At 40.1% G+C, this 27,919-nt stretch overlaps 1 protein-coding gene across 2 annotated transcripts in view; it reads left to right on the forward strand.

The window, feature by feature from the left end:
* Window positions 1-27,919, forward strand: part of RGS7BP (regulator of G-protein signaling 7 binding protein) — a 243,880-nt gene that overhangs the window by 212,256 nt on the left and 3,705 nt on the right. Inside the window, exon 5 of one of the 2 annotated variants that reach the window (XM_006899362.1) lies at window positions 3,900-3,970. In XM_006899362.1, coding sequence (XP_006899424.1) covers window positions 3,900-3,970 — 71 coding nt within the window. Of the gene's footprint in view, window positions 1-3,899; window positions 3,975-27,919 lie in introns of those variants that run through there. The other variant, XM_006899363.1, reaches the window with a different exon arrangement.

A 27,919-nucleotide genomic window follows, 5' to 3' on the forward strand; every position in this document is an offset into this window, starting at 1 on the left:
GGGGTAATCGGGATGGGTGTGTCAGAGGCGGTGCGGTTGGCACAGGATAGAGCAGGGTTTAGGGCTGTTGTGCATAGGGTCGCTATGAGTCAGAAACGACTCGATGGCACATAACAACAACATACACTTGGCTGTCACCTCATAGAATATACGGAATCAGTTAACCACATTTGTGCAAAGAGACTGTGGAGTAGTAAGTAGCTCAATATCATCAATCACTCAGAACAAACTCAGGGGCTGACTGTGGAATAGGCCATCATATGCAAATTCAAATTGAGGCTGAATAAAATTAGAACAAATCTATGATATTAAAAACGACAATCCAGTATATTCTACCAACATTTATAAATATCTTTAAAGTATATTTAATGTGCTGGACACTAATGACTGAACACCAGACGGTTGTGGGATGACAACATGTACATCAAATAGAAAGACAGCAAAAAAGTATTTAATAAGATGGAGGAGACCAAAATGAATGTCAGAAAAGACTCAGAAACTTGCTCACGAACAGAACGAACTAAAGGTGAAATAAACACATACTAGATTTTAAAAGCTGAACCGATTTAAAAGGATAGTTTGAGAAAACAAAGTATAACAAAATGGGCAAAGACCTGGAGTTCAAAACCAAAGGGAAATATATGCTCAACATTTTCAAGCTGAAATAAAAGAAGAAAAACTCAAGCCTTAAGTTGCAATACTGAGTCAGTGGACAAAATATTAGATCACATAGGAAGCATCAAAAGAAGATGAAGAAAAAAAAACCTACACTGAGCCAATGTCCCAAAAAGAACTTGTCTACATGGAACCATTTCAAGAAGCAATGGTACTAAAGGAAAAAGTCCAAGCAATGCTAAAGGCATTAATAAAAATAAGGCTCTGGAAATTTATGTAAAACAAATTGATGTGTTTCAACAAACAGATTAAACCTGGGACATACTCACCTACTTATATTTGCCAATAAATTTCTAAGGCCTCTGCTTAGCCAACCAGCTGGAAGAGATCCTATTTGTCCTCATTTAAAACAAACAAACAAACAAACAAAAAACCAACTGTGATTGAACAGAATGTAAAAATGATAGAAAAACATTAATATCACAAGCAAGTAAAGTCTTGTTGAAGGTAATATTAAAATGAGTGGAGCAGTATATTGACAAGGAACTAATGGGAATGCAAGCTGGATTCAGAAGAGGTCATGGAATAAGGATCGTTACTGCTAATGCCAGATGGATCTTTGCTGAAAGCAGAGAATGTCAGAAAGATGTTTTCTTGTGTTTTTCTGACTATCCAAAGGCATTATTAAATGGTAAATTATCATAATTTATGGTTAACAATATGAAAAATAAGAATTCTAAACATCACATGTGCTCTTGTGGATCCCATAAATACCCAAGAAGTAGTTATTCAAACAGACAAAGTAAATATCATGGATTATAATCCATAAAGTTTTGTGTCAGGCTTGCATTTTCACCATACTTACTCAACTAGAGTGCTCTTTGGAGACAAGAATGATGAAGCTTTGCCTCTCATACTTTGGGCATGTTGCTAGGAGGTGCTATTCCTTGGAAAAGGACATGATGCTGGGAAGGATGGAGGGTCAGTGAAGGGGAAGACACTCAACCGGGTGGATTGACACGCCGACCGCTGCAATGGGCTCTAGTGTGTCAGCAAGTGTGAGGATGGCACAGGATAGAGCAGGGTTCATATCTTTTGTTCATAGGTTCACTATGAGTCATACTTGACTCGACGGCACCTGGCAACAACAACACCTATCAACCTTTATACTGATATAATCATCTGAGAAGTTGAACTATATGAAAAAGAACATGGCATCAGAATTTAAGGAAGACTCCCCAGCAGCCTGAGCTATTCAAATGACATATACTTCCTTGCTGAAAGTGAAGAGAGTATGAGGCACTTACTGGAGATCAAAGACTATTTAGTATAGATTACACTTCGATGTTAAGAAAGCAAAAGTCTTCACAAGATAAATAGAAAACATTATGAAAAATATTGAAGTTGGCCAGAATTTTGGTTTTCTTGGATCCACAGATAACACCTATTGAAGACAATCAAGAGTCAAAAGGTCTATTGGACAAATCTGCTGTCAAAGACCTCAGTAATGTGTTCAAGAGCAAGAATATAGCTTTAAAGACTAAAGTGCATCTCATCCAATATCATATTCCCAAATGCTTCATATACATGTGTAAATTGGACAATGAATAAGGAGAAACCAAGAACTGATACCTTTGAACCATGGTGTCAGAGAAGAGGGAATAGCTAATGGGCTGTCAAAAGAACAAACAAATCTCTTTTGAAAGAAGTGCAGCCAGGCTGCTCCTTAGAGGCAAGGATGGTGAAACTATCTCACATACTTTGGACATATTGTCAGAAAGAGCAAGTTCCTGGGAAAGGAACCAGCTTAGAAAACTGGATGATCACTGAAGGAAAGGAAAACCTTCGATGAGATAAATTGATACAGTGGCTGCATCAATGGGCTCAAGAAGTGTGTTTCAAAAAAAAACAGTGGTCTGTAAAACAGGAAGAACCCAGACTGAATTATTTCATATCTCACATTAAACTGTAGCTCTCTTTCTTGAAGTGGCAGAGAAAAGATAATGTACAGAATTCCTTTAACATTAGAATTACCTCCCCCCAAAATAAAACCTGTCAGCCTGTCTCTTCTATGGTTAACTAAATGGTATATTTTACCTTACAATGAGTTGTACCATTGCTATCTTAAATAAATAGATCACTCTTTTCCGGGGTTTAAAAAGCACTGACTTTACAGTGCTTGTATTAGGAAATCAAATGTCCAAAGATTTGAAAAGTGCTAATTTCTTCTGCTCTACCCTAGAAGTCCTGTCTTAGGTGGGACATCCCCCAAAAGCGACTTGCTCTACAGTTCTGCAATTTTATAATTAGGTGGACTCTGAGATGAAGGCAGCTGTTGGAATTATTCATGATACTGTATCAAGTAGGTTAAGGATTTATGAAGCTTGAAAGCTTGCTAGTGACCAGAGGAAGACAGTGCTGTCCTCAATAGTTCTCTCTCTCTCTCTCTCTCTCTCTCTCTCTCTCTCTCTCTCTCTCTCCCTCCCTCCCTCCCCCTCCGTCTTTCCTTCTCTCCATCTCTCTGCATTTCTCCATTTTATCCACTGCAACGAGCTCTTCTCTGCAGATTTTAGTTTCTTGTACTCCTGCTCCTGACACTTTTTTGAGGATTCATCTTGGTCAAAGGTGGGGCAGGGTGACTTTTTTTTTCACCTTTTCTAGAATGTCCTGTGTTTAGCCTTTTAATAAGTGTTAGCCCTCACTGTGAATTTTTAACTCCTGTTTGACCCTGGAGTTTAGTTACAGTCAGGGAAGATGTTAATACCAAGTGAACAACAGCATCAAGCAAACGTGCTTAGGCACAACAAAGCTCTACTGGGTGACATGACCCTGAAGCCACAGCATATAATACTGCTATAAAGCACTGCTGGCACTTCCCTCCAGGCTTAGCTTTTCTCAGGGTAGCTGTTACTGCATCAGTCCATTCACTGAGGGTTTTCCTTTCCTTCACTGTCTTGGTAGCCTAGTTTTGTGTCCTTTGTCTTTCCTCCTAAATCTGAAGTATTATCCTCATTACCCAGGGTTTCTCCATCTCAGCAATGTGAGGTTTGAAGCTTAGATGATAATTCCTTCAGGAAAATGCCCTTAGAGGTTTCTATTCCTTCTGAGAAAACCTACATCAGATTTTATTTCCTTGTAAAATAAAAATAAAGTCAGTATGTGCCCATTGCAAAGTAGAACTAGTACAGTTAGGCATGGAGCATGTCCTGGTCTCCTAGAGTAGGCTACTAGAATATTTTTTTTTATTTACACCTGACTATTCTTTCTTTTTATCAATTTTACAGAGACATGCGAGAAATGAAAAACCTTTTAAGCAAACTCAGGGAAACTATGCCTTTACCATTGAAAAATCAAGGTGAGTCCTGTCATTTCTCTTTGAGGCAGAAGATACGTTCAACCTGAGAACCTTGGAATTTTATTTCTTGAGAAAGTAAACTTTTTATACATAAATTAAAGGCATGCAGTAAAGATAGTCCTTGGGTTATAAACAAGATTCTTTTCTGCTTTTAAAAATGTGTAGGTAATCCACCAGATGTTCCACTGGAGAAGGAGGGGCACTCTCCTCTTGTACCAGTCGGATCCAATTAGACAGTGTACACACACACACACACTAATAAACTAAAAAAATGTGTAGGTAAATCAGAACAGGTACATACTGCCAAAAGAACAAACAAATATGTCTTGGAGGAAACACTGTCAAAGTGCTTCTTAGAGGCAAGGAAGATGAGACATACTGTGGGCATGTTATTAGGAGGAACAATCCTTGGGGGAAAAAGACATTATACTTGAAAAAGTAAAGGGTCATCAAAAGGTAGAAGGACCCTCAACTAGATAGATTGACACAGTGATTACAATGATGGGCTTAAGTACAGAAGAGATTGGGAATGCTGCACAAAATAGGGCAACGTTTAGATCTGTTGTACTTAGAGTCACTATGAGCCAGAGCTGACTCAACCATAAGGTCACTGTGGAAGAGCACTGGTGGTACAGTATGTAACATGTGGAGCTGCCGTAACAGAAATGTTGGTAGTTCACATCTACCAGCTACTCCAGGCAGAAAGAATTACAGTCTCCCAAACCCAACAGAGGGTCACTATGAATTGAATTGAGTTTGAGTCCTGGGCTTTTAATGTAGTAAAAACCTCAAAATGTTTTCAGCAATTGAAAGTGACTGTGATGACAAATATGCTGTGTTTAGGCATTGGTCCAATCACCTCAGAGTGAGGCAAAGTTATATAATATTAAACGCAAGTCAGAGCTGTCTGAGGAGCTCCTTTGGCACTGTGGCTAAGAGCTTGAGTGCTAAACAAAAGGTTAGAAGTTCAAATCCAACAGTCACTCCATTAGAAAAAGGAGTGGCAGTTTGTTCCCTTTAAGATTTTCAGCCTTGGAAACCCTGTAGGCAGTTCTACTCCATGAACCAGGGACACTATATGCCAGGATTGACTAAGTGGCAAACAATTCGGTTTGATTTGCTTTCAATTGTAAGTTAAATGCATATTCATTTCTCTTCAAAATATAGAGAATAGAGTCTCTCAGGTGAATGCAATTTTATTCCACAATTTACAGAAAGCTGATGTTATAAGAGGGTGTACTAAGAAGTTAAATAACTTAATCAAGGTCACACAGATTGTAAGTAGAAAAGTTAGAATGTGAACCCAGGTAGTCTGTTACCAGAGCTCTTGGAACACTCTAACCCAGAAATGGAAGAGGGGTATGTACTAGAATATAAGTTCCAAGAAGGAAGAACTCCTATATGGCTTAGTTGTTTCTTGCATCTTAACTACCTAGAACAGAGGTTTGGACACAAGCAGAAATAGTTGTCAGATCTTTGTCCAGTGTTGCAGACCTGAGTACAAATGCCTAATAAGCCCTTTCATTGAGCATGCATGGTCCAAGCAGCTATTGATAAAAAATCCACTCCAGCACTGGAAGGCTGAAAAAACACATTTTTAAAGGTAATCAGGGGACTTTTAAGGCTCTTTGGTAGAATAACGGTTGAACACTCAGCTGCTAAACAAAAGGGCAGCAGGTCAAACCCACCAGCACCTTGTGGGTAGAAAAAGCCTAGCAACCTGTTCCCATTAAGCAGAACAACCTAGGAAACAATGAGACAGTTCGACTTTGTCACATTGGATTGCTCTGAGCAGGAACTGACACTGGCACATATTAAAAGAAGTTCTTGTTTTCTCTACGCAGAACTTAGATGGGAAAGGAGGACAGGGTCCATTTGCCTCTAAGCTAGGTGCAGGCGGAATTGCCAGCAGAGCTGGGTCACCTTCCTGGCTCAGGGAGCAGCATGGCAGAAGGTGGAGAGATGGAGGTGAGAATACCAGGCAGAGAAGCTGAAGATTAGTGCAGCCCGCACTGCATGGGGTGCTGGTGAGGGTGTCAGAGCATGGACCGCATCAGGTGACTCAGAGCACCCCTTGAAGACTCTGTTCACTGAGGCTAAGTGGTCTAAGCTACAAGTGTACAGTGGACTCTGTAGTGTTTTAAGAAAGTAATAATATATTGAATAAATGAGAGGTTACAAGAATGATAGCATGGAAAACTGCTGCTGGAAATGTAGTGCACAGGTTAGGGCAAGGACTGGTGGCTGGAAACAGGAGCTGTTGATTATGATCAGGAGCTTTAGCTAGCGTCGAGTTCAAATGCTGGCTCTGCCAGGCTCAGGCTTTGCACCCTGGAATAAGTTGTTTAACTTCAGAAAGTATTCGTTTCCTCAAGGGGTTAACAGTATCACCCACTTCAAAAGACTCTTGCATATGCTCAAAATAAATCAAAGCCAAGCACAATATTTCAGAGAATAAATGTTAACCACATTATTTTTATTACCATGTTATAATTACACAAATAATCATAATTATTATTATTATTGTCATTATTTACCAGCTGACTCATGTAATCTAGCTCAAGAAATCCTGAGCCACCATCAGAAGAATCTCTGCCATCACTCTGGCACTTACGATGTGTAATGCCCAGGGGACACTGAGCCTGCAGTTCAGAGCGCTAGCCCTGGGACTTTGGACTTGGGGATCATGTCCACAACTGTCCTCATCTACATAACTGGTTAGCATGTCTCCCATCATCAATAATACGTGGACTTCTCACTTTAATTCATATTCAAGTTGTCCATGAGAATGAGATCTCAGGGTCCTCCAAACTCAATTTCTTGGGGACATATGGCACACATTTTGTATCAGCCCATCCTCAACTTTCCCTTTCTGTTTGTTGTTATGTGCAGTCAAGCCAACTATGACTCAGAATGACCCTATGAATAGTAGCTCTGAACCCAGCCCTATCCTGAGCCAATCTTACTGTCTCCGACACACTTGTCCCTATTACCCCAGTCATTGTGTCAATCTATCTCATCCGGGGTCTTCCTTTCCTGCGTTGATCCTCCACCTTTCCAAGCGTGATGTCCTTTTTCAAGGGCGGGTCCCTCCTGGCAACATGCCCAAAGTATGTGAGATGGAGTTTCAAAATTCTTGCCTCCAAGGAGCAATCTTGTTTCACCCTCTTCCGGACAGACCTGTTCATTCTCTTGGCAGTCCATTGTATACTCTTCTCTAGCATGATAACTCAAAGACATCTTTTCTTCCTATTATCCTTAGTCATTGATCAGCTCTTATACATAGTAAGTAATTGCAAAGACCATGACCTGGATTATGCACACTTTCTTGTTGTTGTTATGTGCCGTTGAGATGAGACAACCCATAGAGACCCTATGAACAACAGATCCGAACCCTTTACTATCCTGTACCATCTTCACACTTTCTGCTCATTGCAGCAGTCATTGTGTCAGCCCAATTGATCCTTTACCTGCCCAAGCATGATGTCCCTGTCTAAGGAATAACCCATCTAGCAACATACCCAAATTATGTGAGATGAAGTTTTAATATCTTTGTCTCCAAAGAGCACTTTGGCTGCACTAGATTCTCTAAGACATATTTTTTTTGCCATCCATGCTATATTCAATATTCTTCTCCAACACCACAGCTGAAAGGCATCAATTCTTCTGTCATCCTTGTCCATCGTCCAGCTCTCATATGCATAGCAAGTGATTGGAAAGACTATGACCTGAACCAGGCACACCTTAGTCCTCAAATTGACATCATTGCTCCATAATAATTTGGAGAGGTCCCTGACTGCAGACTTTCCCAAGTGCACTTATTTTTTAATTTAATGAGGACAGAAATGTTATTTTCTTTCTCCAGATCATTTTTATAGTTAAAAAAGATATATTTTCTTTAAACTGTTTTACTTTTGTTAACAGAAAACATAAATACATTTTTAAGATATAATAACAATTATTAAATACTAATATCATAAGTGAAAAATATACTGTTGCTGATAGGTACTGTCTAGTGGGTTCTAACTATAGAGAGTATGCATAACAGAACAAAATATAGTCTTGTGTGTGTCATCTGCACAATCACTGGTGTGCTTGTGTGCATTGTTGTAACCACTGTGTCAGTCCACCTTGAGGGTCTTCCTTCATTACACGATCCTCTGCTTTACTCAGGATGATCCCCTTCGTTGGAATTGGCTGCTCCTGATAACCAGCCCAAAGTATGTGAGATGAAAGCAATCTTGCCATTCTCATCTCCAGTGACTATTCTGGTTGTGTTTCTTCCAAGAAAAATGTATTCACTCTTTTGACAATCCATGGTATATTTAATACTCCTCTCCAACAACGCAGTCCAAAGGAGTCAACTATTCTTCAGTCTTCCTTATTCATTGTCCAATTTTCCTGTGCTTCTGAGGCAATTGAAATACCATAACTTAGACTGGGCTATAGTCAGTCATCCATATACTTGGAACCTGAAACTTAGAGCCACTTAGGAAAGGAAGGAACTTGGAGACACAAAAAATAATTTTTAAAAAGTAGTGCAGTAAGTTTCTAAAACAATCAGCAAAATGAGGCCACACGAGTCTACAGCGTCTCTGTCTGGTATTCTCACCTCCACATTCCCACCTTCTGCCATGCTGCTTCCTGAGCCAAGAAGGTGACCAGCTCTGCTGACAAGAAGAGGACAGAGTCTGTTTGCCTCTGAGTTAGGAGTGGAAGGACTTGCCATTATGAGAAATTCAAGTTCCTGCCTTTTTGGAGAGGGGTAGTGAGTAAACTTTTAGTACATTTAGTATACTCTCCCAGTAAAGAATCCTGTGAGATGATCATTAGTGAAACTGAGATGTAATTTTGGACCAGAAGGCCTGGCTGAAGAGCCTCCTGGTTGCAATAGGTTATCATGTTCCTTGGAACCCCTCTATTTAAAATTATGTACCTAGGGCACTATTTAATAAACAAATTAATTGAATTCCTCTATCTGACTATGTATTCTATTAAACCTAAGAAGACTGCCTTTTGACCCTTCAGGTTTTCTTTTCAGATAATTTGTTTATTATTCAGGTATGTGTTACAATATGCAGAAATGACCTGAGTAAAAAGGGGGGGAGGGAATCCAATTCCACTTCTTTTCTCTGAGACTTTATTGTCAAAATTTAATTCTATCTAGATGAAAACCATTATAGAATTCCATCTGTTTTGGTTTTAGCTCCTGATTTCTTCTCTCTTTTTATTCCATGTCTACGTATATTTAAATCAGGGGGTTGGGAAAGAAAGGTATCACTCCTGGACACCCCTCCTTTTCCTATTTCAAATGGCCAAAATGATATGAAAAGTCTATTGTGCATGTATCAGGGCATCAATAATAGAAACATTGGTGTTGTCTTGTTCTCCAGGTATCTTTGTAGTCCTCAACTCAGATATTGTGTGGGTATTACAACGTTTAAAGATGGAACCGTAATTTCCCCTTTTCTGACCACAGTCAGAATTTAACTTGTAAATATTTCACTTTAAACTAGTTTGCAGTAGGAAAAGGTAGGCATTTCCATGGTAGGTAATTATATCTTCATTTTAGACAGAGCCTAGTCTTTCCCATTTCCCCAGTTTAAGACTGGAAACAAAGGGGGGGCAGGGGGAGGAATGAGCTGCAGCTCTACCACGGACTTCAGACCACTAATTCTCTGGTCTTCTAGCTCCCAGCCTACTGTCCTTCAGTCTGGGTCAATAGCAATGCTGTAGGGAGCTTCATTAATTATAGGAGTCTTGCTGTGTCAAATGGATTACAAATGGCACTTCCTGTGGAGAGCCCGAAGGTTTCTGACAAAAGGTAACGGGAGATTGGTGTGAAGGACAAGTATCTTCTAAATGCACATTCTTATCAAGCAAAACAAATAAATTAAGCCTAAGAGACAATTTCACCTCTTCCTAATATTTTTGTTAGTGAATGCTATAAGGTCCATGAAGGAGTGCTGGTGACATAACATAACAGGCCATTTACTGAAAGGTTGGAAGATCAAATCCACCAACTGCTCAGCACTAGTAAGGTGGGCACTCTTTGAATTTCCCATTAAGATCTACAGCCTTAACAACTAATGGACGCCATTAAGAGTCAGAATTGACTTGACAGCAATTAAGAATAGGGCATATTGATGAGTTGTGAGCTGGATTTTTCTAACAGATTTATTTCTGTGGACTCTCCTCACTCCAGAATAGGTATGGTGCAGTAAGTTTGACTGATAATAATGGTTTTCCTACCCATTGATTCTGTTGTACATAGGGTTTCAGAGGCCTGCTATTTCAGAAGTGGATGGCCAATCCTTCTTCCTAGTCTGTCTCAATGTGAATGTTCAGATTTAGAGAAGTATCAGACAGACCAGCAAGTTAAAGGTATATCCCTTATTGCGGAGTTAACTTTAGAGTCAGTGTTGTCCCTGCCTTTCTCACACGTGTCTTTACCCACTTATTTCCTGCTTCACCATCCAGCAGGATACCCATCCACTTCTACCCCCTCCCTTCACATCTATCTCCCTTTCACCAGCCCTCCATCTAATAACTTATATATGAAGCTTCCATGGCTTCTGTGATTTCAAACACATCAGCAGATGATTATCCGGGAGGCTGGGCTCTATGAGAAGAAATGTGGGGTCAAGATTGGTGGACGATTTATCAACAATCTGCGTTATGCGGATGACACAACCCTGCTTGCTGAAACTGAGGAGGACCTGAAGCGCCTGCTGCAGAGTGTCAAGGACTGCAGCCTCCAATATGGATTGAGGCTCAATGTCAAGAAGACAAAGATTCTCACCACTGGACCAATCGGCAGCATCAGGATGGATGGTGAAGAGATTGAGATTGTACACAGCTTTAGTTTGCTTGGCTCCATAGTTAACAGTCTTGGCACCAGCAGCCAGGAAATTAAAAGGCGCATTGCCATGGGAAAGTCTGCTGTTAGGGACCTCTCCAAAGTGCTGAAGAGCAATGGTATCTCTTTGGAGACTAAGGTGCGTCTGATACAGGCCATGGTCTTCGCAACCACTTGTTATGCATCAGAGAGTTGAACAATGACCAAGGAGGATAGAAGGAGAATTGATGCCTTTGAGCTGTGGTGCTGGAGAAGAGTATTGAGAATACCGTGGACTGCTAGGAAAACAAACAGATTTGTCCTGGAAAGGGTTAAACCAGGTGGCTCCCTGGAGGCAAGGATTCTGAGGCTCCGTCTAACATACTTTGGGCATGTTGTGAGGAGAGACCGGTCCTTAGAGAGGGACATCATGCTTGCGAGGGTGGAGGGACAGCGCAGGAGAGGAAGGCCCTCTGTGAGGTGGATTGATTCAGTGACTGGGATAATTGGGATGGGAGTGTCAGAGACAGTGCGATTGGCACAGGACAGAGCGGAGTTTAGGGCTGTTGTACATAGGGTCGCTATGAGTCTCAGGCGACTCGACGGCACATAACAACAACAACACCCATTGATTCTTACTTTCACCACATTGTTGAATAAAACTATGTCAATGATGTGAATGAAATGAATAGCTTCTATGGGTGAGAAAATTGTACCAGATGTTTAGATGTATGAGGGGATAGATCAGTCTTCCCATCTCACTAAGCTTAAATTGGGCAGATGTAGAGGCAAAAGATAGAAATGTAGCTACTAACAAGAGGAAGCAGAGTGCAACACAAACATCCATTTGAACAAGAGATTTCTGAAAGAATTAGACCAGGACTTAACGAAAAGAGCAGCCATGGAGAACCATAAACCAGCATGAGAGAGAGAGATGAACTGGGACTGCCGCTCCACAGAGCCAGAGCCATGCACCTTCACCCAGGGTTCCTGCAGGACTACTGGACGTGCTACAATTGGCAAGAATAAGAGAGCTTTGTAACACTGACCTAGAGATGAAAGGCTGAAGGCCAGGGAACTTGTAAGAATAACTATGAAGCTTCACTGACTGAAAAATTGTCTCCTATTTCCAACTTGAATGACAACGTGTTACCTTGTCTAATATGCCATGTAATTGTGAGTATGGTCTGTGAGTTCTTTGCAACAGGTTAGAAGAGCATCAAGAGTCATGAGCGGGGTGATGGGAGAATTGATGGTAAGAGACTGTGCAGGCATGTCTGACCTGATGGGAATAGATTTTGTGCTGTGTGTGTGTGTGTGTGTGTGTGTGTGTGTGTGTATAGTGTGTGTGTGTATATACATATATATTAGATGAGGACTGTTACCTCTTATGGCGATAGTGAAGATTAGACATGGCCATCCCCATCCATTATGGCTAAACTTTATTTAACTGATTGGTTTGTTTGTTTGTATGTATGTGTGTATGTATTTATTTATTTATTTCGTTTGGTTAATTCATTTATCATTGCAAATTTTCCTCCCTTCCCCAGTCCACTTCCACTTTGTAATGTACTTCTTGTTCCAGATTGTCATCGATATAATGCTATATTCCTTTCAGACAGTTCTTCCCCTCATCTATTCCAATGCAGTGCTCATTATATATCCACTCTTTTCCTATTCTCCTCGCAAACCCTGTAAGTCCTGTAAGACCATGTAAGTCCTATTTTATAACAGCGGTGTTATGCGGTATTTGTCCTTTTTAACTGAGATATTTCATTCAGCATAATGTCTTGCAGGATCACCCTCTGGGTCTAAAATCAGTTTCCCCAGATTCAGACTCCCTAAACCACATTAATTGGGAATCTTTATTCTTTTTTTTCTCTGTCTCCATACCTTTTCTTTCTAAAAAAATTTATTTTATTTTTTTATTGTTATTTTTTTATGTGTGTACCGTCAAATCAGATCTGACTGGTACAGGAGGAGATTGTCCCTCCTTCTCCAGCAGAGCATCTGGTGGATCAGAACCGTGTGCCTCTGGGTTTGCAGTGCAGCTTCTTGCCACTAGGCTATTTTATTAATTTTAATGAACATTTACAGAGATTTTGGATTTCCATTCATTCATTGTTGCAGGAATCTTTATTCTGAACTTCTCTATTCTGTGGTGTCTTACTGAAGAACATTCCCTATCTTAGATATGACCCTCCAATTCTTAGCCCAGCCCAACCCTCCTCTAAAGGCTTTTTCTGCTTTTGACTGTTCTCTGTTTTCTCTGGGCAATTTTAGAGGTAACCTAATATCTTTTAGAATCGCTCCAACTTTTTTGTCTAGTATTCAATATGGCATGAGAGGTCCCCTTCTCTTTTCCAGTCTACAGCACACATCACTGATCCCACATCAACTTCTTAACTTCTTGCTTTGATTATGTTGTTCACCAACTCACATCTGTTAAATTACTGCTCATTGTCCACTGAAAGAGGAATCAACTTCTCATGTCAGCATCCACTGTCTCCATCATCATGGAATATGTAAAGTCACTTATGATTTTAAGACCTCTGTGTTAGTTATAGTGGATGTCTGTACCCTGAAGAGACGCTTCATCTCAACAGAGAAAAATTAGAGAAGAGTCACACACACATACAATACACACAGAATGCTATAATGGCAACATAATAAAAGTTTGGAGTAGGAATGAAAGAGTACTGCTGTTCTTATTAAGTGCTGTTAAGTTTGCTCTGGTTCATAGGATTCAAATAACTATGTTCAGCAGAAGAGAACACTGCTGAGTCCTGTGTCATCCTCACAATCAATTCTTTGAGTACATTATTGCAGCCACTGTATTAATCCATCTCTTTAAGGGTCTTTCTTTTTTTGTAGACCCTGTTTTTCTGAACTCTGGAGGTGGAGCCACCAATATATGCTTGCAAAGGCTCGCAGGTATCACCATGGTAGCAGAGTGTATAATGTACTGGGTTACTAACCAAAAATATGGCTGTTTTCATCCACAAGCCCAACCAAGGAAGAAAGACAAGTAGTCTCCTCTCCCTAAGAGTTATAGCTCATGGAAGTTCACCTTAAGTCAGAATTGACTTGATAACAGTGTGTTTGAGTTTGACTTTAAATCTTTTCAGAAGAACACTACCTTTCTCCCAAGGAGAGGGTGGTGGATTCAAACTGCCAACCTTTCTGTTAGCAGCCCAACATACTAAGCACATTTCAGTAATAGCGATATGGTATAATCTACCTTAGGGAACATGGTATACCTGGTTTTAGAGGCATCTGAGTGACAAAAAAAAATGCTAAAAGGCTGAAGTTTAAGTCTAAAACTGACTTAGTCTCCTGCAATCCTTTACAATCCAATCTCCTACAATTCTTTTCATTTCTTCCTACGCTTTCATTCCTGTTCTCACTCTAATTTCTCACATTTTAAAACTTTTAATAACCCAGATCCTAGTTCTCAGTGTGTGCCCTTTAGAGAAAAGATTTTATAAATATATTAATTCATAAACCACATGCAAACAAACATTTGTCATAAAAATCAAAGATGTGCTAATAATTGCAAACACTGTGGGATTAGCCCAGAATGAATAAGGAGCAGGGAGAATCATTAATTTTGTTCACATTCTTTTTCTTCCTCATCATTTCAAAGATGGAATATACATTTTTTTAAGAAGACTTTTTCCCTTGGAGTTGAATTCACTTCAGTTGGTCCAGGTGTCCCTGTTGCTCAGTGAATTTCAGCATTTACTGCAGGTGTCAGCTTCCCGTGGTGTAGAAAGCTGCTCTGAAATTCTGCCAAGAGTTTTTGAGCTTTTGTGTCACCTCAGTTCTAGGTGATGATCAGACAAGCTCTGGGCTAGGCATAGGTATCATAAATGCTTAACAAAGATGCCACAAACCAGCAGTTGTCCTTAATAAGTGACCTGCCCTTTGCTTAATGTCCGAGAGTTTTCTCATTAATTCTAACAATCTTTATTAACTTATGGCTATGATAGAGATAAATATATACATATATTTATAGAAGAAGAATCATGTCATGGAAAGGTTCTTTTTATCCCTTTAATGAATGGAGTTGCAAGGGACATTCTTTGATACAAAGTTTGTTATATTTATGTATTTTAATTTTAATTAATGAATTTTATTTCATTTCATATAATATATTTAGTTGAACTAATGTATTTTAGTGTAAATTAAAATCATTTGAGTGCTTTTCATAGATGATCAAGAAAGTAAAACTAACCATATAACCATAGCATACATATTCATACTTTATAAATACAGCATTGTTTAGACATTCCCTTATAAGATGAAAATAATACATATTAGAGTTAGATTTTATAGTATATAAATAAAAGATATGTCATTTCTCAATTGGTTAAGAGTTTGGAGGAAGGTTATTCCTTCCAAGTGCAGCTATAACAGGAATATCACATGTGGGTGTCTTTAAAGAACAGTCATTTATTTTCTCACAGTTCAGGAGGTTAGAAGTTTGAATTGAGGGCACCAACTCCAGTGGAAGGTTCTGTCAGCTCTAGGAGAACATTTTTTCCCTATTTTAAATCATTCCTTAGGTCTTTGGTGATTTCTGTATAACCTCTACCTCCTCCTCTCCTAATCCCTGCTGCACCACCAATTTGTACCTCTTGCCTCTGTGCCAATGCTGCTCTTTATAACACAGAAGTAATTGTTGTTAGATGCCAGTAAGTAGACTACAACTCATATCGACCCTGTGAACAATCAATCTGAATTTTTCCCTATCCCCTACCATCCTCAGGATCTCTGTCACTGCTCAAGGCCACTGCAATAGTCACTGTGTCAATCCCTCTTGTTGAGGGGTTTCCTCTCTCGGACCTCCACCTTTCTCACCATATTTCTCTCCAAAGATTGGTTGATCCTGAGAATATACCCTAAGTAAAGGAGACAAAATTCACAGTCCTTGTCTACAAAGGACATTCCTGTTGCAGTTCCTTTAAGACATACTTGTTGGGAGGGACTGGAGAGCATTATGCTGCGTGAACTAACTCAGGCCCACAAGGATAAATATTGTATAAGACCATTATTGTAGAATGAATGTAAGGATACAAGAGGGATGGGAGAGTGTTGAAGCAGATGGATGAGGATGTGCAGGGGGAGGGAGAGATTAATCATGAGGCTGTACAATTTGATGGCCAGGGGGTAAGGGAAATTGAAAGAATTTGTTCTTGAAAACAATGTATTTGAATTTTTGTAAATAAACTAGTAGAAAATCTTAAAAACTAGTAAAAGTAGGGAAAAGACATATTTATTCTTTAGGTAGTCCATCAGATATTCAATACTTTTGTCAACTCCACAATTCAAAGGTATTTGTTCTTCTCCAGTCTTTATTCAATGTCCACCTTTCAAGTGCAAAGGGAAGATAAGAAAAGACTATTGTTGTTGTTGTTATGTGCCGTCGAGTTGCTTGCTACTCATAGCGACCCTATGTACAACAACCCTAAACTCTGCTCTGTCCTGTGCCAATCGCACTGTCTCCAACACTCCCATCCCAATTATCCCAGTCACTGAATCAATCCACCTCATAGAGGGCCTACCCCTCCTGCGCTGTCCCTCCACCCTCCCAAGCATGATGTCCCTCTCCAAGGACCAGTCTCTCCTCACAACATGTCCAAAATATGTTAGAGCTTCAGAATCCTTGTCTCCAAGCAGCCACCCAGTTTAACCCTTTCCAGGACGAATCTATTTGTTTTCCTAGCAGTCCGTGGTATTCTCAACACTCTTCTCCAGCACCACAGCCCAAAGGCATCAGTTCTCCTTCTATCCTCCTTGGTCATTGTCCAACTCTCTGATGCATAACAAATGATTGTGAAGACCATGGCCTGTATCAAACGCACCTTAGTCTCCAGAGAGACACCATTGCCCTTCAATACTTTGGAGAGGTCCCTAACAGCAGACTTTCCCGTGGCAATGCGCATTTTCATTTCCTGGCTACTGGTGCCAAGAGTGTTGATGATTACTTGGGTAAAATTCATCTTCATTTTTAAAATGACGTCTGTGCTCTTTAGCACTTTGGAGAGGCCCGTGACAGCAGAATTTCTGTTCCTCTAGCATGCAACAGAAGTAAGTAGGTTTAGGAAATCCTACAGTGATATGATCCACACTGTCAAACACTTTGCATAGTCAATAAAACAAAGATATATATTCCTCTGGTATTCCCTGCTTTCCGCTAAGATCCCTCTAACATTAGCTATAATATCCCTAGTACCACGAACCCTTCTAAATCCAGCCTGGACTTCTGGCAGTTCTCTGCAGATGTGCCGTTCCAGTTGTTTTTGGATAATCTTCAGTAGAATCTTGCTTGCATGTGAAATCAATGATATTGTTCTATAGTTTCCACACTTTATTGGGTCACCCTTCTTTGGAATGGGAACAATTAAAGATCTCTTCCAGTCAGTTGGCCAAGTGGTTGTTCTTCAGATTTCTTGGCACAACTTGGTAAACACATCCAGGACAGCATCTGTTAGCTGAAATATGTCAATTGGTATACCATCTATTCCTGGGGACTTATTTTTTGCTATTTCCTTCAAAGCAGCGTGAACTTCTTTCTTTATCATCATAGGCTCTTGCTCATATGTTGTTTGATGAAATTCTTCTGTGTCTGCCAATTCCTTTCAATACAGTGACTCAGTATATTCTTTTCATCTTCTTTTGATACTTTCTGGACCATTTAATATTCTGCCTAAAGTATCCTAGATTATAGCAACTTGAGGTTTGAATTTGTTCTTCAGTTCCTTGAGCTTAAGAAATGTTGAGCAAGTTTGGCCCTCTTGGTTTTCTGACTCCAACTCCTTGCACATTTAATTGGAATATTTTATTTTGTCATCCTGTGCTGCCTTTTGAAATCTTCTGTTCAACTCTTTAGTATCTTGAATTCTTCCTTGTGCTTTGGCTTCTCTGTGCTCCAGTGCAATTTTCAGAGTCTCTTCTGACATCCATTTTGGCTTTCTCTTCCTCTTCTGTCTTTGCAATGACCGTTTGCAATCTTCCTGGATGATACCCTTGATATCCTCCCACAACTCATCTGGTCTTCGCTCATTAGTGTTCAAGGCCTCAAATCTGTTCCTGAGATGGTTCTGAAATTCAAGTGGGATAGACTCAAAGTCATATTTTGGCTCCCGTGGATTTGGTTTAATTTTCCTCCGCTTCAGCTTGAACTTGCGTAAGGGTAGTTGGTGGTCTGTTCCACAATCAGCCTAGTTTTCACAACTGGTATTGAGCTTCTCCAGCAGTTCTTTCTGCAGATGTAATCGATCTGATGCCTTTGCATATCATCAAGTGAAATCTATGTATATAACCTGCTATTATGTGGCTGACTCTGAGAAGAATGGGAATCCCAGAACACTTGATTGTGCTAATGCGAAACCTATACTTGGACCAAAAGGCAGTCATCAGAACAGAGCAAGGAAGCACTGCATGGTTCAAAACTGGGAAGGGCGTACACCAGGGATTTGTCCTGTCTCGATACCTTTTCAACCTGTATTCAGGACAGATTATCCGGAGGCTGGGCTTTATGAAGAAAATGTGAAGTTAGGATTGGTGGAAGATCTATCAACAATCTGCGTTATGCAGATGACACAACCCTGCTTGCTGAATCTGAGGAGGACCCGAAGCACTTGCTACAGAGGGTCAAGGACTGCAGCCTCCGATATGGATTGAGTCTCAATATCAAGAAGACAAAGATATTCACCAGTGGACCAATTGGCAGCATCAGGATGGATGGTGAAGAGATTGAGGTTGTTCACAGCTTTAGATTGCTTGGCTCCACAGTCAACACTCTTGGCACCAGTAGCCAGGAAATTAAAAGACATATTGGCATGGAAAAGTCTGCTGTTATGGACCTCTCCAAAGTATTGAAGAGCAATGGTGTCTCTCTGGAGACTAAGGTGCGTCTGATGCAGGCCATGGTCTTTGCTATCACTTGTTATGCATCAGAGAGTTGGACAATGATTAGGGAGGAGAGAAGAATTGATGCCTTTGAGCTGTGGTGCTGGAAAAGAGTATTGAGGGTACCATGGACTGCTAGGAAAACAAACAGATTCATCCTGGAGAGGGTTAAACCAGGCAGGTCCTTGGAGTCAAGGATTCTGAGGCTCTGTCTAACATACTTTGGACATGTTGTAATGAGGAACCAGTCCTTGGAGAGCGACATCATGCTTGGGAGGGTGGAGGGACAGCGCAGGAGCGGAAGGCCTTCTATGAGATGGACTGATTCAGTGACTGGGGTAATGGGGATGGGAGTGTCAGAAACAGTGCAATTGGCACAGGACAGAGTAGAGTTTAGGGCTGTTGTACATAGGGTAGCTATGAGTCTCAAGTGACTCGATGGCACATAACAACAAGGTAACTAAGAATCATTTCTGTGTAAGATTACATCCACAATATGTGTTATTATTCCAATACATATTTGAGAAAGGAGACACAATACAAATCATAACAAAGGGAAATAAATATAGGAACTCAGGAGATCGATCTTCCAAGTTTTATTCTTCTATTAAGAAATAGAAATACTAGGATCTTTCTTTAATGGGGAATTCTGGTCTCCTAGACTGTAGGAGTTTTGCTCAAAGGAAGTGTCTGTCTGGCAGGTTAAATCCACCAACATCTCCTCGGGTCCACAATGGAGACTCTGTTCCTGTGCAATTCAGTCTCAAAATATATTGGAGGACTTTTTCTTTTTAAAGTTTTTCTTTATAAATATCTCCACTCTTTTGGTGATGTCCACCAGGAAAGCCTTGAATTACAGGTGAAGTTGAACTCCAGGAAATGCACTCTGAATCCAAAGAAACACCAAAAGGGAAAATTCTTTAACTTTTAGAATTTGCTATGTCTTTGCCCCATTCTATTAGGTTATGTTCAATTATCATTTGATGGCAAAAGAAGTAAGAATCTTTTAAAAGGATAAGAAAGTGAACACTTTCTGTTCTAAATATATCATGACTCATTTCTGAGAGAATTTTCTTTAAAAATCAGGTTTATACCTAAGCTAACACGGTTTTCAATGTATTAACTATTTGGGACAAATTTATTTTTAAAAAATAAATTTTAAATGGAGAGAAAGAGAGATGTCCTAATTTTAGCTTTCATAGTGTTGAGATATTTTTCATCACAAAATAGACAAGGACAAGTCGTGTTTTTCTCTATGCTAACATAATGTGAGTTTTAAGAGAAAATTTGAATCTGTGGAGACTGGGAGAATAGACTGATTAATTTGATGTACTCAGCTTGAGTGCTTGTTTCCTTTGCTGACTTGAATTTGCAACTCTACTTCTGTCTGTATACATTGCATATGTTATCCATGTAGAATAATTCAGAAACACTGTCAACCTTCGTGTAGCTGCTTAAGAAAAAGATGTTCAACTTTGTAGATCTTAACAAATAATAATGAAATAATAACATTTCAATGAATGGGATTTCCAGAACACTTAATTGTGCTCATGCCAAAACTGTCTAAACCAAGAGGAAATCTTTCAAGTAGAACAAGGGAATACTGTGTAGTTTAGAAATCAGAAAAGTTGTACATCAAGGTTGTATCTTTTTACCATACTTATTTAATCTATGTGCTGAACAAATAATCTGAAAAAGTGGACTGTATAAAAAAAGTGTGTGGTATCATGATTTGGAGGAAGACTCTAACATTTTGCAATATGATCAGTTGAAAGTGAAGCAGATTTTAAGTGCTTGAAGATTGGAGATCACAACAGTTACTCTAGAATACACCACAGCACAAAGGAAGCATAAATCTGAACCAAGTTATGGGAAACAGAGAAAATATTGAGCTGTCAAGGACTTAGTTTTACTTGAATCCACAGTCAACACCCCAAAAAGTAGCAGTCAAGATCAATTAGTATATTGCATTAGACAAATCTACTGCAAAAGAACTCTTTAGGAATTGAGCAGGTTTACTGGGTATGGAGGAAGGTTGTTGTTATTGTTGTTATGTGCCATCGAGTCACTTGTGACTCACAGTGATTCTATGTAAAATTGCCCTGAACCCTCTTCTATACTGAGCCAACCTTATCATCTCTGGCACTCCTACCTCCATTACCTCAGTCATTGAGTCAATCCAATTCATTGACAGTCTTTCTCTCTTGTGCTGTCCCTCCACCCTTCCAAGCATGATGTGCCTCTCCAAAGACTGGTTCCCACTTGCAACATGGCCAATGTATGTCAGAGGAAGCTTCAGAATCCTTGCTTCCAAGGAGCAGCCAGGTTTCACTTTCTCCAGGATGAACCTGTTTGTTCTCCTATCGGCCCATGCTATATTCAATACTCTTCTCCAGCACCACAGCTCAAAGGCATCAATTCTCTTACTATGGAAGGAGGAAATTATACATGAATGAAAACCAATCCCTTTGTAAACCTTCACTAAAAGAAAAAAAAGTAGTAAGACAAGCAAATATATCCATTTGTGTGTATATATGTGTGTGTATGTCTTTTGATACAAAATATGTATATTTTGCTTTGAACTAATGGGTGCCTGACCCATATGTCTCTTCATGTGCATGCAAAAAGCAGACAATGATTAAGAAAAACTGAAAAATAATTGATGCCTTTGGATTGTTGTGTAAGTGAAGAATATTGAATATACTATTAACTGCCAAAAGAATGAACAAATCTGTCTTGAGCAAAAGTACATTGTAGAGTTTATGTTTCAATATGACTTTCCAAGCCATAATTTTATTTTGGCATGTCGATGGGTGGGAATATACAAATGGAGCATGTTAGCTGCTCCACAAGGGGATTGACATCTACTGATCCACAAGGATATTGGCCAGTTTTAGCAATCCACAAGGGCACTGATTGATCTCCATTAAAATGAGCAATCCAGCAATGGGAGAAGAGTCATTGTACCAAAAGGAATTGGTGGACCCAGAAAAATTTCATGAAACAACGTTATGAGGATGAGCCTGTGGTGATGAAGGAAGACATTCAAACTTCTCTGAAAGAACTGGCAGAAAACAAGGCCCCAGGAATAGATGGTATACCAATTGATATATTTCAACAAACAGCTGCTGCCTACATGTGCTCACCAAGTTGTGACAAGAAATCTGGAGGACAACCTCTTGGTCAAGTGACTGGAAGAGGTCTATATTTGTTCCCCTTCCAAAGAAGGGAAAGATGGCGTGTGGAATCTATCAAAAAATATCATTAATATGACAGTCAAGGAAGATTTTGCTGAAGATTATCCAAAAATGACTGGAACAGCACATCAACAGAGAATTGCCAGAAATGCAGGCTGGGTTTAGAAGAGCTCGTGATACTAGGGATATTGTAGCTAATGTAGACAGATCTTGGCAGAAAGCAGGCAGTACCAGAGGAATGTCTATCTGTGTTTCATTGACTGTGCAAAGGTGTTTGACTGTGTGAACCACAACAAATCGTGTCTAACTCTGAGAAGAATGGGAATCTGGAACACTTGATCGTGCTTATGTGAAACCTATACTTTGACCAAGAGGCAGTTGTCAGAACATGGCAAGGGAGCACTGCATTGTTCAAAATTGGGAAGAGTATACGCCAGCGATGTGCCCTATCTCCATAACTTTTCAGTCTTTATGCAGAACAGTTTATCCGGAAGGCTGGGCTGTATGAGGAGAATTGTGATATCAGGATTGGAGGTAAACTCATCAACAATCTGCATTATGCAGATGACACAATTGTGTTTGCTGAAACTGAGGAGGACAGCAGCCGTCAATATAGATTGAAGCTTAATATCAAGAAAATGAAGATTCTCACCACTGGACCAATTGACATCATCATGATGGATCATGAAGAGATTGAGATTGTTAACAGCTTTAGTTTGCTTGGCTCCATAATCAACACTCTTGGCACCAGCAGCCAGGAAATTAAAAGATATATTGCACTGGGAAAGTCTCCTGTCAGAGACCTATCCAAGGTAATGAGGAGCAATGACGTCAGTCTAGAGACTAAGATGTGCCTGATATAAGCCATAGTCTTTGCAATCACTTGCTATGAATCAGAGAGCTGGACAATGACCAGGTATGATACAGGGAGAAATGATGGCTTTGAGCTGTGGTATTGGAGAAGAGTATTGATTATACCATGGACTTCTAAAAGAACGAACAGGATCATCCTGGAGAGGGTTAAACCAGGCTGCTTCTTGAATGCAAGGATTCTGAAACTTCCTTTCACGTACTTTGGACATGTTGCAAGGTGAGATCAGTCCTTGGAGAGGGACGTCATGCTTGAGAGGGTGGAAGGACAGCACAGGAGAGGAAGACCCTTAATGAGATTAATTCAGTGTCTGGGGTAGCAGGGGTAATAAGATTGTCACAGGATAGAGCAGGGTTTAAGGCAGTTGTACATAGGGTTGCTGTGAGTTGTAGGCGACTCAACATAACATAACTACAACAACCACCAGCAAAGAAGAGAATAAACCTTACTGCCATGAAAAGTGCAAGCAAGAGGGCCTATACAGGACCAACTAGCATAACAGCCACAGCAGAGAACGTGAGATGGGATCTTGGCACTGCTACATCATTGGAACCAGAGCTAAGAGCCTTTGTCCAAGTTTGTTGGACAGCTATGGGTGGAAGGCCAATATTAACAGGACTGAGAACTTTGTAACGCTGGACTATATCTGTGAGGCTGAAGGCTAAGGGTTTGCATACACATTTCTGAAGCTGTCTTGATTGTATTCTGCTACTAACGTGGATTATAACCTTTGACTTCCCCAGTATGGTTCTGTGTGGTTTGTAAGCTATTGCATCAAATTTTGGACCTGGTGTAACAGAACAGTAAGATTGATGTTGAGATGAGTAAGAAGGAATATGGGAGCATGAGGGACATGCCTAACCTCGTGGGAACTGGTTTCCCATGTTATTGATGCAGGTGATGAGGACAATCCCCCTTTGTGAAATTGGTAAAGGTAAGTTATGGCCATCCTCGCATGGTCCTTGCACTTTGGACATATATACAGAATCCTTCTAAGAAGGAATAGCGACAAGACTTTGTCTCACATACTTTTTGGTAAGGAATTCCACTGCCAAGGTGAAGGTACACAGTTCAAATTCAACAGCTGCTCCACAGGAGAAAGACAAACAATATCCTTCCCACTGCCTCTGAAAATCCACTAGAGGGTCAACTATGGGTCAGTTCTGACCCAAGGGTACTCAACAACAACAGTGGTCCGTGGAGACTATTGTTGAAAATGTGGCTAACCTTGAGAAGAATGGGAATCCCAAAACACTTAATTGTGCTCATGGAAAACCTTGGACCAGGAAGCGGTCCTCAGAACAAAACAAGGAAACAATGCATGGTTCAGAATCCTTAAAGGAGTGATTCCTAATGCATCCTGTCTCCATACTTTTTCAGTCTATATGCTGAACCGATCATTCAGGAGGTTAGACTTTATGAAGATGAATGTAGTATCAGGATTGGAGGAAGACATATCAACAACCTGTGTTATGCAGATTATAAAATCTTGCTTGCTGAATCTGAGGAGGACCCAAAGCATTTGCCGCAGAAGGGCAAGGACTGTCATCTTTAATATGAAATGAAGCTCAAAAACAAGCAGACAAAGATCATCACCACTGGGCCCATTGAGAACACTATAATAGATGGAGAAGGGTTTGAGGTTGTTAGCAATTTCAGCTTGCTCGACTCCACAATCAATACTCTTGGAACCCACAGCCAGGAAATCAAAAGATGAATTTCATTGGGGAAGTCTGCTGTCGGGGACCTCGCCAAAGTATGAAAGTGCAATGTTTTCAGTATAGATACTATGGTGCCCTGATCCAGGCTGTATAGTCTTTACAGTTACTTGTTGTGCACCAGAGAGCTATGCAATGACTAAGGATGATGTCTTTGAGTTGTGATGCTGGGGAAGAGTATTGAATATACCATGGACTGCCAGGAAAACAAACAAATCTGTTCTGGAAAGGGTGAAACCAAGTTTCTCCATGGAGGCAAGGATTTTGAAGCTCTGTCTTCCATACTTTGGGTATGTAGTCAGAAGGGACTAGTCCTTAGAAAAGGACATCATGCTTGGAAAGGTGGAGAAACAGTGCAGTAAGGGAAGACCCCGGATGAGATGGACTGACACAAAAACTGGAATAATGAGGGTAGGTATGTTGGAGTCAGTGAGCTTGGTGGCTTAGGATAAGGTAGAATAAATAGCTAATATACATAGGGTCTCGGTGAGTCACAGGCAACTTGATGGCACATAATGACAACAATAGTTATGAGGCTAGCACAGGATCAGGCAGTATTTAGTTATATTATACATGTTGTTGATGTTGCTGTTGTTTATTGCTGTCGAGTCGAGCATGACTCATAATGACCCTATGAACAAAAGACCTGAAGTCTTTCTATAACTACTGTCATTTCTCAAAGTTCATAGCATTTCCAGAGGCATGTTGTTTAGGAAGTGGATGCCACCTCTGCTTCCAATGGCCCAAAATAGTTTCTGGTACACAGCAGAGTCTCAGTGGTATAGAATAAATAAATTATCACAATGAATAAATAAGTCAATATGCCCTCTGTCATGAGCTTTCCTCAATAGCCTTACCTTTCCTTCTGAGTTGACAAGAAAGAAGAAATGATAAATACAATGGAAGTCAGACCAGGAATAGTATGTAGTGTTTGGGCAGATCATGTACTCCTTTAAGTTTGGCTGTAGGGCATGTGGTTATAGAGTGATGAGAAAACAAAAAATAGACAAGGACACGGCTCTATAGGACTTATATCCTTTATTTTGAACATTTGATTTAAATACCTTTACGTTTTTGCATACTGACCTGTCAAGGAATGCTATTAAGTGAAATGTGTGTAAGTAGGAAAGAATCAGACTCAGGAATTTAGATAAATTATTTTCAAGACAGTGTTAATGGTTAAAGAATAAAACAGTAGATAGGAGGACCACAGAAGATAGGAAGATAAGGGATCATCTTTTAGGTAAAGAAAATGAGGGCTTTAACTAAGGCAGGGAGGGACAGAAGAAGAGAGGGTAGTACTTTGAATATGACTGTGGTGGTGCTGTTGTTGTGTGCCATAAAGTCATAACTGATCCAAAGCTGACCCTCTCGTGGGTTTTCAGAGGCAATTTAATGGCACACAAGGGAGGAGATTGCCCATTCTTCTCCCACAGAGCAGATGGTGGATTTGAACCACATGTCTTTGGGATTGCAGTGTAACTTCTTACCACTAGGCCACCAGTTGTTGTTATTGTATACCATCAAGTTGGAACTGATCCATAGCTGACCCTCCAAGCAGGTTTTCTGAAGCAGTTAGTCCCATGATACAAGACTGCCTATCTTTCTCCCATGGAGGAGCTGGTAGATTCAAACTGCGTGCCTTCAGGATTGCAGCACAATTATTGCCACTAGTCCACCAGAGCTCCCTTGAAAAATGATTGGATGGTAGAATTTATATATTAGTGACTCAATGAACATAGGAAATAAAGGCTAGTTTTAAAAAAAACCTCTAGAGAGATCATTCAAGCAGTATTTATTCATTGAGAGTGAGGATTAGGAGTTAAGCAGGGAGATTAAGAATGATAAAAGTCTACACCAATCACTTAGAAACATGGAAAAAGGAGCTAGCCAAGTTAAAAAAAAAAGTCAGTTGGGATTAAGAGCTGAGGCTGGTCACCAAATTGTGGTGCCAATATATATGTTAATGTTTAGGTTTTTTCACACTTCAGCTGGGATTTGAGGTGGATAACACAAATAGAGGAGGTTAAAGTGTTGGGGTAAATTCACTTATTAGTAAGAAAAGCTAGAATATAACACACTTGGGATGTTCAGATTGAGCAGAATCTGTTTGTGGCATTTGTCTTGATTTTCCAAAGATCCCCATGATGGCACTGAGTGGTCCAAGTCTTGGTAGATTTTGGGGAGCAGAAACAAGTCTGTGTAGACACATGACTGAGGCTCACTAGTGTTACCCATATGGTGCCTAAGGTAGGATCTGCAGCTGTGTTTTCTAATTGACAGTCACCAGTGAAGATATGGAAAATCAGGTGGGAAGATAAAAAACTGAACTTTTGACAGGTTGATGCTCGTGATCCAAACTGACAGAGATGTCCTATTGAGAGGCTTCCGTACTGGGTTCCGAGCCATGGATGAATGGCTAGATTAAATTTAGACATTTTAAGACACTGATTTGTGATAGTTAAAATTGTGGTCCATAATTGTTTTAGAGATAGTTTATAGTTAAAGAAGTTAGACCTGTCCTTTTCTAAATAATCCATTTAAAATTCTTTACCCCGGTTTTCAAACGAAGGATCTTGACAAGACATACTTTAGAACCATAATGTGTGACTCTACATCTCTTATGGCTTATATAACTTTTCATGATTAAGGAACAACTATCAACCTAGTAGTATGTTTTTCATGCAGATTTTAGAGACCAAAGCTTATTTTAGATTTAAAGTGAGGAATTTTTTTTTCCTCTTGCATGATATCATGATTCTCAAACAGACTGAGTCAACCAACATTATATTACATATTGTATTGTATTTGTTGTTGTTGTTGCTGAATGCCATCAAATTACTTCTGGCTCACAGCAAGCCTATGCACAATAGCTATGAACCCTGCTCTATCTTGAGTCAATCTCACCATCTCCAACACACCTATTCCCATTACCCCGGTTATTGTATCAATCCATTTTATCTGAGTTCTTCCTCTCCTGTGCTGTTCCTCAACTATTCCAAGCATGATATTCTCCTACAAAGACTTGCCCTTTCTGGCTACTTGCCCAAAATACGCGAGGTGGAATCTCACCTAACAACAACATATAACTACAGCAACAGGCTCAAGTGTGTCAGATATTGTGCAGCTGGCGCAGGATAGCACAGAGTTCAGATCTGTTGTTCTTTGGGTCACTATTGGTGGTACTTGATAGCACCTAACAACAACAACAACATGGCACATTAGAATCTTTAGGGCATTGGAGCTCTGGTGGCCTAGTGGCAAGGAGCTGCAACTACAATCCCAGAGGTGCATGGTTCGAATTCACCAGATGTTCTGCCGGGGAAGGAGGGACAATCTCCTCCTGTACCTGTCAGATCTGATTTGACGGTACACGTACACAAAAATAATAAAATAAATTTTTTTTAA

The sequence above is a fragment of the Elephantulus edwardii genome, unplaced genomic scaffold (assembly GCF_000299155.1).
Source record: "Elephantulus edwardii isolate Elephantulus edwardi_28Jun2011 unplaced genomic scaffold, EleEdw1.0 scaffold00254, whole genome shotgun sequence".
NCBI lineage: Eukaryota > Metazoa > Chordata > Mammalia > Macroscelidea > Macroscelididae > Elephantulus > Elephantulus edwardii.